At 68.1% G+C, this 10,099-nt stretch overlaps 1 protein-coding gene across 1 annotated transcript; it reads right to left on the reverse strand.

The window, feature by feature from the left end:
* Positions 1-6,167: 6,167 nt before the first annotated feature.
* Positions 6,168-10,014, reverse strand: EMIHUDRAFT_449030 (hypothetical protein; the record flags this gene model as incomplete). The annotated part of the gene is made up of 12 exons (XM_005790563.1): positions 9,925-10,014; positions 9,459-9,692; positions 9,318-9,377; positions 9,077-9,142; positions 8,709-8,825; positions 8,360-8,434; positions 8,227-8,278; positions 7,905-7,990; positions 7,662-7,721; positions 7,395-7,526; positions 6,663-7,289; positions 6,168-6,326 (listed from the first exon to the last, which is right to left on the reverse strand). Exons 1-12 carry the CDS (start codon positions 9,961-9,963, stop codon positions 6,168-6,170), a joined length of 1,707 nt encoding a protein of 568 aa, XP_005790620.1. The 5' UTR covers positions 9,964-10,014.
* Positions 10,015-10,099: the final 85 nt, after the last annotated feature.

Genomic DNA, 10,099 nt, shown 5'->3' on the forward strand with positions numbered 1-10,099 from the left:
GCAGGCGGCGGCGGCGGTTGCTGCGGCGAGGTCATCGGCGCATTTGGCGGGAAGGAGGGCGGAGGTGGCGACGGCGGAGGTGGCTTGGGCGTCGGTGGCAAAGGCGGAGGAGACGATGGAGGGGGCGGGCTTGGTGGCGGAGGAGTGGGGGGCGGCGAAGATGGCGGTGGCTGCCATGGTGGAGGAGGGGAGTGAGGTGGAGACGAGGGTGGCGAGGGCGGCGGCGGAGATGGCGGCGGCGGCATCGGCGGCGGTGACGAGGGTGGTGGCGGTGATGGCGGCGGAGGGGACGGCGGGGGCTGGGTAGGCGGCGGCGACAAAGGCGGGGGCGACGGTGGAGGGGGCGAGGGTGGCGGCGGTGACGGTGGCGGTGGCGAGGGTGGGGGCGGCGACGGCTGAGGTGGCGACGGCGGTGGCTGGGTGGGAGGCGGTGAAAAGGGCGGCAGCGGACTCGACGGTGCTGGAGAGGGAGGCGGCGGCGATGGAGGCGGCGGCGACGGCGGCGGCGACGCTGGCGGAGGCGACGGCGGCGGGGGCGACGGCGGCGGTGGCGACGGCGGAGGCGACGGCGGCGGGGGCGACGGCGGAGGCGGCGACGGCGGCGGTGGCAGAGGCGGCGGCGACGACGGTGGCGGTGGCAGCGGTGGCAGAGGCGTGGGCGAAGGCGGCGCGGGTGGCGGCGACGGTGGCGGAGGGGGCACTTTGGGATCGAACTCTGGTATGAACGGAGGAGCACTGGGCGGCGGGGGACTGGGTGGCGGTGGCGCGGAAGGCGGCGGCGGCGATGGCGGCGGCGGCGATGGCTGTGGCGGCGATGTCGGGGGAGGAAAAGGTGGCAATGACGGTGGCGGCGATGGCGGAGGTGGCGAGGGCGGCGACGACGGCGGCGGCGACGGTAGCGGCGGTGTTGGGGGCGGTGGCGACAGTGGCAGCGCTGGTGGCGGCAACGAGGGCGGTGGCGGCGAGGACGGTGGCGGCGACGGCGGCGGTGGCGAGGGGACAGGCGGCGACGGCAGCGGTGGCGAGGGCGGAGGCGGCGAGGGTTGCGGAGCCGCAGGCGGCGGCGGCGGTTGCTGCGGCGAGGTCATCGGCGCATTTGGCGGGAAGGAGGGCGGAGGTGGCGACGGCGGAGGTGGCTTGGGCGTCGGTGGCAAAGGCGGAGGAGACGATGGAGGGGGCGGGCTTGGTGGCGGAGGAGTGGGGGGCGGCGAAGATGGCGGTGGCTGCCATGGTGGAGGAGGGGAGTGAGGTGGAGACGAGGGTGGCGAGGGCGGCGGCGGAGATGGCGGCGGCGGCATCGGCGGCGACGAGGGAGGAGGCGGTGAGGGCGGCGGGGGCGACGGAGGAGGCGGCGAAGGAGGGGGCGGAGAGGGCGGCGGCGGAGAGGGCGGCGGCGGAGACGGAGGAGGCGGCGAGAAGGGAGGCGATGGAGGTAGTGGAGGTGACGACGGGGGCGGCGGCGGCGGCGGCATCGGCTGGCCCGTCGCGCAGTAGTTCTGATAGGTTGTGCCGGTCTTGGTCAGCTGGTACATGTAGGTCATCGTCGCTCCCTGGTCGTACGAGCACGTGCAGGTGGGCACGTCCTCGGGCGATAAGCTGACGCTGTTGTAGCAATTGGCGACGCCGTTCTTGATACAGGAAGCGCCGCAGTTCCGGTAGAAGCCGCAGAGCTGGGCGGTGGACGGCGCCTCCCCCATGACCGGCATCGGCGAGCTGTTCCACGTCCGCCAAGTGGCGCCGCAGTTGTAGGAGCTGGTTTCGAGGCCGTCGGAGGTCGCCATCATGCGACTCGGGTTGCCGCTGGAGTCCTCGAACCTGTACCACGTCGGGGTGCTGGAGACGTAGTAGTCCTGGGCAGACAAAGAGGTATAGGTGTGGAGACGGCGCGTGTCCTCGAGCACCGTCGAGTCGCTAAGCGACTGCGGGCAGTCCGCGTGGCAGTAGCCGTTGGGGGCGACCGGCGGCGGGGAGGGCGGCGGTGGCGACGGCGGCGGCGGCGACGGCGGCGGCGGAGACGGCGGCGGCGAGGGCGGAGGCGACGGTGGAGGCGGCGAGGGAGGGATGGAGGGCGGAAAGGGCGGCGGCGGCGGCGGCATCGGCTGGCCCGTCGCGCAGTAGTTCTGATAGGTTGTGCCGGTCTTGGTCAGCTGGTACATGTAGGTCATCGTCGCTCCCTGGTCGTACGAGCACGTGCAGGTGGGCACGTCCTCGGGCGATAAGCTGACGCTGTTGTAGCAATTGGCGACGCCGTTCTTGATACAGGAAGCGCCGCAGTTCCGGTAGAAGCCGCAGAGCTGGGCGGTGGACGGCGCCTCCCCCATGACCGGCATCGGCGAGCTGTTCCACGTCCGCCAAGTGGCGCCGCAGTTGTAGGAGCTGGTTTCGAGGCCGTCGGAGGTCGCCATCATGCGACTCGGGTTGCCGCTGGAGTCCTCGAACCTGTACCACGTCGGGGTGCTGGAGACGTAGTAGTCCTGGGCAGACAAAGAGGTATAGGTGTGGAGACGGCGCGTGTCCTCGAGCACCGTCGAGTCGCTCAGCGACTGCGGGCAGTCCGCGTGGCAGTACTGACTTGGCATGTAAGGCGGCGGGGAGGGTGGCGGCGGGGAGGGCGGCGGCGGGGAGGGCGGCGGCGGAGACGGCGGCGGCGAAGGCGGCGGCGAGGACGGCGGGGGCGATGGTGGAGGCGGTGACGGCGGCGGTGGAGACGGCGGTGGTGGCGACGGCGGAGGAGGCGATGGCGGTGGTGGCGACGGCGGTGGCGGCGACGGCGGCGGTGGTGATGGCGGGGGCTCTGGCGGCGGTGGCGACGGCGGAGGGGGCGAGGGTGGTGGAGGTGAGGGCGGCGGCGGCGATGGTGGCGGTGGCGCTGGCGGCGGTGAGGGCGGAGGCGGTGAGGGCGGAGGAGGGCTGGGGGGCGGAGGAGAGGGCGGTGGTGGCGAGGGCGGCGGCGGTGAGGGCGGCGGCGGCGAGGGCGGCGGTGGCGAGGGCGGCGGTGACGGTGGCGGGGGTAAGGGAGGAGGTGGCGTGGGTGGAGGTGGCGAGGGCGGCGGCGGTGACGGGGGTGGCGATGGCGGCGACTTGCACGGTATTTCAATGGCCGAGGCAGCGTCCAACTGAGGCAGCAAAGGGAGGAGACGGGTGAGACACAGGGAGTTGCGGGAGATTGGTCGAAATTATCACGGGCCTGCGTCCAGTGAGACCCTTGATCAAGCGAGACCTGCACCTGCACCTGCGCCGAATTGTCCTCTCCCGACCGGTCGGACGCCGCGCTCGACGAGCTGCATCGCACGACGGAGGTTGAGATCTGCTCTGCAGTCATCGAGCTCTGGCTGCCACCGTCGGTGAGGCGGCAGGCCAGATTGCCTACATGCGCACATGGCGGAGCGGTGAGCAGCACACCACACTGCAGATCGCGTCGTCTTGGCGCCTGTGCCTGTGTCCGCAAAGCCCGTCCCCACCGCCTCGACCGACACGACCTCGTGGCAAAACGAGTTGTGCAGGCAGAGGTAATGGACCTGGTGCATGCAGGCGGGCGATTTTGCAGTGAGAGGCGCGGGGCGCACAGGGGGCGCTCGAGCTTGCTCGCCTCGATGCAAGCCTCGTCGACGATGCTCGGAATGACCGCTTGCGCAGCGGCGACGTCAGCGAGCCCCACCCAGGCGTAGCTGCTGCTCGGCGTGGACGCCCACGCCGTCATCAGCGCCACGTCTGCGTCGCCAAAGCCGATTGTAACCAAGGTGATGCCCTGCGACTTGATGCTGTTAGCCTCGTCGGTGACGGTCGCGTCGGTGCCGCCCACCGTCTGCCTCCCGTCGGTGAGCAGAACGAGCACTGGGGGGGCGGTGGCAGCGCCCCGCGGAGCCGCTGTCGCGAGGTCCTTGGCAGCCGAGAGGCCGCAAGATATGCAGGTCGTGCCGTACGAGCCATCCCGCGCATTGATCGCAGCAACGACGCTCGACGCGTCGTCGCTAATCGGGCTGACAACCTTTGCAGCGTTATCGATGTCGCACGCGGGTGTGGACGCGTTCACGCCGTTGCAGTAGAAGCCTGCAGAGGGTGGCAGAGGGTGGGCCCGTGAGCAGTGGGCGGAGTGGGCGAGCCGGTTCAGGGCATGAAGCTGTGTGTGGAGGCGGAGACGTGTGCCGCACTCGAAGGCCCGTTGAAGGTCACGATGCCGACGCGAGCCCCCTGTGCGGACAGCGAGAGCTCCCCCACAAAGTCGAGCATCAGCTGCGTCAGATCGCCGTGGATGTCATTGACGCTCGCCGAGTTGTCCACCACGAGCACAAAGTCTTGCGCTGACTCGCAGGCGGTGGGTGCCGGCACGGCAGTGCACCCGACCGCTCGAGGCTCCACTGGCGGGAGCGGCAGCGACGGCGGTGGCGGGGAGGAAGGCGGCGAGGGCGGCTGAAAGGGAGGCGGCGGCGAAGGCGGCGGCGGCGAGGGCGGAGGCGGCCAGGGAGCCGCCACCGCTGCTGAAATTGACAGGAGGAGGAGCAAGCCTGTCGCCGGTAGCATGCCGGACGACGGCCGCCCGGCGCGCGGCGGACGCCGCGTGCGAGCGGAGGCGGCCAAGATGGCAGATACTCGCGCGGCGGTCGACAAAAGGCGGCGCCCGCAACAGTTGGACTAACGGACGCGCGCACGTCTTGAGCACTTGAGCACTGCTGGATAGGGTCGGTTCCGCATGGTACGGGACCCCTCGATCGTCTCGCCCACCCTCACTGGTATGTTCATTGGGGGGGGTCATAACGCACGTCTTGCGACGTACAAGTCCGCATGATTTTCGACCGACCGCAGCGAAACGCAGGGGCGGCTCCCCCCCGACCGAGCTGCGAAGAAACAACGGCGTCCACACCGGCCAGAAGCCCCCAAATTTTCTTCGGCGCTGCGCGCCGTTGCAGTCGAGTGTAGGTGCATGCACATGTGTACATGTGCATGTGTGTTGCAGCCCAGATAGCTATCGTGCCGCGGAATAGGTCCATCCATGTCCATGTGGTTAGAAAAAATGCTCGCCCGAAAGCGCCCGCCGGTGTGTGTGAGATACAGCGCTACAAGTTTGGACGCATCCGACACACGGGCAGGGTTTCGCGCTTAGCAGCTGGCCAACGGTGATGTGCACGCCGTCGCGTCGCCGACGGCTCGTGCTGCTGCGTATGATAGCAATCCAATTTTAGGGCATCTACAAGCCCGGGATGCGGATGGACATACCATCGCTGAATATATCAATATATTGAGCCCCCCTTAGCCAATCCAGGCCCTGGTCCCTCTAACTAGGCCGAGCGTTTTTGATCTCTGGGTGAGTGGGCGCCCGCCCGCCGCCTCTGAGGGGGTCGGGCCCCCTAGACTGAAAACAAAAACAAGCTCGAAAACAGCCAAAATCAGCCTGCGAGAGTCTGCCCGAGAGAGAGAGGCACTGCGCGCCGCTGACCTCATGTGGGGATGTGTGCCGACACCATATACTGATCTAAAACCTGGAAACCCTTGTTCAAAGAAGACCCTAAGCGCCATCCTTCCTGCTCTCACCTGATCGCTGATGCTGCTTCCCCGCGCCGCCTCCTTGGCCCCCTTGGGCGTATTTTCTACTCCCAGTGGGGGGACCGGGCCCCGGGCCCCCTCTTGTTTTCTGTTTTCTGTTTTTCAAAACGCCCGCCCGCCCGCCACCCCGAGGCGGCTCGGCCCCCCACTCACCCAGAGATCAAAAACGCTCGGCCCTATTGACATATATATTGATATTGATCGCACCTCTAACTATTGGAGAGCAATATATATGTTCAATATTTCCCGTGGTCCTTTTTATCTCATCCATAGCCGTTTAGTTTTAAGTTTAGTTTTTCCACTATTGCGCTTTCGTTCATCCCAAACGACGAGAAAACGTGCAACGATCTCTTCGAGCGAGTTCTACAGGAGACACTCACCCCGGATGGGCCGCCACATACACGACATGCAAACGACGCAACATGCACAGGCCATGCAGCGTGTGTCCTCGGTCCAAGCACCAAGGGGTGTCGCTCCCGGCCTCTTGGTGTGCTTGCCGAGGCGCCCACCACACTGCCACCACGAAGCTCAGAGAGAGGCGCGCCGCCCGCTCCACGCTGGGTGTCGCCTCTCCCGCTGAGTCGTCGCGACCTAGGTCGCCACTAGTGAACCGAACTGTCCCCCCACTACTCTTTGACCACGCGCGGCGACGACACCGACCTCACCATGCGATGGAAGAAGCCCGCCTTCTTCATCTTCTCCGACGCGTCGTCCTGCCGCGCCTTCTCCTGCCGCAGCTTCTCCTCGATCTGAGACGTCACGTCCGGCGTTGCCGTGCGCGGCTCCTGCCCAATCACCCGCGGCGGCTCCTCCACATCGAGCGCGTCTCGCGCGGTGCCGCCGGGTGGCACGTGGAGGCGCAGCTGCTTGGGATTGGCCAGCCGGCGGCGGCCGGCGGCGGCCGCGTGCGGATCTGCGGCGGCCTCCGCCTTGCCCGCCGGGGCAACGGGGGGGGCTCCGCCGCCCCCTGCCGCCGCCGCCGCCTCCACCTCCAGCGTGCCGACGTCGGCGACGTCGGGCGCCGCCTCGCCCTCAATCGACGTCTTGCCGCTGCCGCGGCGCCGCGACTCCGACTGGTTTGCGTCGACGGGAGCGAGGGGCTCCGCCTTCGAAACGGCAACTTCCACGGCGGTCTCGGCGAGCCTGCGCCGCAAGCCGTTGATGCCATCGCGCAATTCGTCGTTTGTCTGCGTGACGTCGAGCGCCTTCAGCGCGCCCTCCATCTTCAGACCGCGGTCGGGCGTCGCCACCTCAAGCAAGCGCGATGCCGCCTCGCCCGCGCCCGCGAGCGTCGCGTCCGGCATCGGCGCCGGCAGCAGGACCGCGGCCGACGCCTTGGGCCCCTCGGGCGCCTTGGGCCCCTCCGGCGCGCGCCTCCCCTTCCGGGAGAGCCGGTCGATGAGAGGCTCCTTGTTTCGCTCCTTGAGCGCATCCGACTCAGGCGTCAAGCCCGCGGCGGGCTCGAGCGCGGCCGCCGAGCGGCAGATGGCGCTCGGGCTCGGACGGCGCGCGACCGAGGAGCGGCGCGAACGGCGCGTGGCCATCCCTGGCTCCATTTCCACCGCGTCAAACATGCCCGACGTGGCCGCTGCCGCCGTGGAGACGCGTGACGGCCGGCGCAGCGGTCGCGCCTCGTCCGTCTCCATCCAGTCTTCGTCGGACGTCTCCCCCACAGCATCCGACTCGGACTCCGACTCGTCCGACTCGTCCGACTCGGACTCGGGCATCTCGCGGGTCCGCCTCCGAGCCTGGTGCGCGCGCTCGAGGATTCGCATCTGCATCTTCTCCTCCTCCTCCTCTGAGCCGCGACGTGCCGGCGCCGGCGCCGGCGGCGCGCGTGCAGCGGTCGCCACCTGCGCCTGGAGCGCAGCGTTGGCCTCCTGCAGCGCCTTGATCTCTGCTGCGTCGCGCGCGGCCTGTCGCCTGCCCTCTGAACGCTCCCGCATCAGCTGCAGCCTCACGGTGTTGGTGGTGTCGCGCGCCGCCTGAGTGGGCCGGGGCGGGAGACGTCACAGTGCGTCCGCGGAGACGTGTGCTCTACGAGCCGGAGATGTGTTGGTGGAGCCGCGCGCAGCTACAGCTACAGGGGAGAGGCCACGGGCATGGGCACAGGTTCGTGCCTGGAGGCCCTCCTCCTTGTGCGCGAGCTGCGCCTTGCCGGCGTGCAGCGCCGTGAAAGCCTACACGCTGATTACGCCAACCTCAAGGCGGGAGTACGGTATTGTGCAGTGTACTCAGAGCACCGCGTGAATACACACGGGCTACGAATACAATGGATACAGCGGAGTACGGTAGAATGCAGTTGACTTCGTGTCCTCTCGTTGGAAAACAAGGATACGCATTCCGCTTCTGGGGGTGAGGGCCTGGACACTCTGGTCGAACGCGCAGTGCAGCAGCGACCTCGCGAGCTGCAGCTGCGAGATCGTCTCGATCTTGACGTGCGCGAGGTCTGTGGGAGGGGTGCCGGATGAGGTCAATGAACGACGCTACCACTGCGGAGTTGGCGACTCCCGTCGGTCGTGTCGGCGTGCGTGAGGGCGGCACTGTGAGGGCGGCACTGGAGGCGGCGCCCGAGGTCTCATGGGTCTAGCAAACCATAAACCAAAGCGGCGGAGGGGAGAGGTGCAGTGGATGGACATATGTCGAGTGTGTCGAGAGGCAGGTGGGCGCATCGCCCGCACTCACCGTCCTTTGCCGAGAGCTTCTGGTTGTGCTCGCAGATCTCGCGGTTGAGCGCCTGTTTGCAGGCGCAACATGGCGGCCACAGTCGTGGGTGCGCTGTGCCGAACACACCCAGTGGCAGCGGAGCGGAGCGCACCTCGCGGCGAGCCTTGAGCTCCTCGAGCTCACGCGGCGTGTTTTCCGACGCTGCGCCCTCCTTGAGCTGGCTCTCCTGCAGTTGCCACGGGCAATCGAGTGAGTGCGGGTGAGGAGAGGAAGGGGGCTGTGCGCGCGCGCTGTGTACGCCTCGCCATCACCTCTCAGTCGCCTCCCGCCCACCACACAGGCGACTTATGTTTTGATGTTGGATTCCACCCGAGAGGATGCTCCGGGTGCGTCTTGCGGTTCTCTCCCTGTCCCTCTGCCTGTCATGTGCATGTCTGCTGCTGCCTGTCGTGTGTGATGTCGGTCGTCTGGGGGGTGGGGTGGGGTGGGGTGGGGTGCTCCTTGGCGACAATGTCAAGGTTGCACCGGCGGCGCTCCTCGACGAGCACCTCTTTGGAGTCGCGCAGCTTTTGGTGGTCCACCGCGACGCTCACTTGCTCCGTGAACCACTCCTTGGCCTACAACATGTGTAGGAAGTGTCTAGGAAGTATCTAGGGAGGACTTGCTCCGTGAACCACTCCTTGGCCTACGCGCTGAGTGCACCAGCCTCGGGGCGGGAAGCACGGTCTCGTGCAGAGTCTTCCAGAGTACCGTGTGAATACGAGCGACACGAGTACAGCCGAATACGGTCGAGTACAGCGGAATACGTGTCCTCTCGAGCGCTGGTTGGAGTACAAGGATGCGTCCTTCCGCTTCTAGGCCGCTTTGCCGGCCGTCCGTTGACCGACTTCGTGTCGCCGTGCCCGCGCCGCTCAAACGAGGGCGCCTGCCGCGCCTGGAGGATGAGACGTGCGACATGAGCGTGCTTGGCCACCAGGGGCGCTCTCGCAGCGTGGCATGCACCGTGGACACGGTGTGGGCGTGTGGACTGCCGTGGCTTCCAATGTGGGGACATGGGTGGGCTGCTGCTGCTGCTGCTGCTGCTGCTGCTGCTGCTGCTGCTGCACCACCTGCGCGGCCATCGTCGTCTTGCGGGCCACATTGGGCAGGTTCTGGTCGATAGCCGTCACCTGCAACAGGGAGCCGGAGGAGCCGGGCTCAGGAGCCCCTCCAACCCCTCGCGGATAGCCTGGCCGTGATCTTTGACGGACCTTGCCCGGTGCTCCCCACGCGGGGCGGCTGACTAGCGGCGCTCCGCCGCCCCGAGGAGCCTCGGGTGCGGCGCCCAGCCGGCCGTGCTGCCCGCGCTTGTGCAGCGCAATGACCTCCTCGTTCTTGCGCTTGAGCACGGCGCCCTGCCTTGCGTGGTCCTGCTGCAGCCGGTCCAGCTGCGCCGCCGTCCTCTCCCCCTTGCGGCGCAGATTGGCCAGCTCGCGCTCGCGCGCCTGGCAGCAGTGGCGGCAACGGCGGTGGTCAACGGCGCCGGCTCGGAGCGGCAAGTGGCGACGGCGGCGGCGGGTGAAGGAAGAAGGTGGCGGCATGGGCCCGGGGCTCCCCCCCCCCGCGGCCCAGACCCCAACTTCGCGTTGCCGCTAGGGCTGCCATGAGTTCGCTAGGGTTGTATGTGCGCTGGCAACAGCGGAGCTCGCTGGGCGCTCGCAAGTTAGATCGGGGCGCCTGGTGCTGCGCGCGGTGCGAGTCCGCCTCGTCGCGCATTCGGCGCGTGAGCGCCACCTTTTGCGCCTTGATCGTGCTGATCTCCTGTCCGAGCTCCTGCAGACAAGAGGGGCCGCCGAAGAGTTTGTTGGAAGGGGAAGGGGGAAAGGGGAAAGGGGAAGGGGGGAGAAAGGTA

Source organism: Emiliania huxleyi, assembly GCF_000372725.1.
Source record: "Emiliania huxleyi CCMP1516 chromosome Unknown EMIHUscaffold_12, whole genome shotgun sequence".
Classification (NCBI taxonomy): domain Eukaryota; phylum Haptophyta; order Isochrysidales; family Noelaerhabdaceae; genus Emiliania; species Emiliania huxleyi.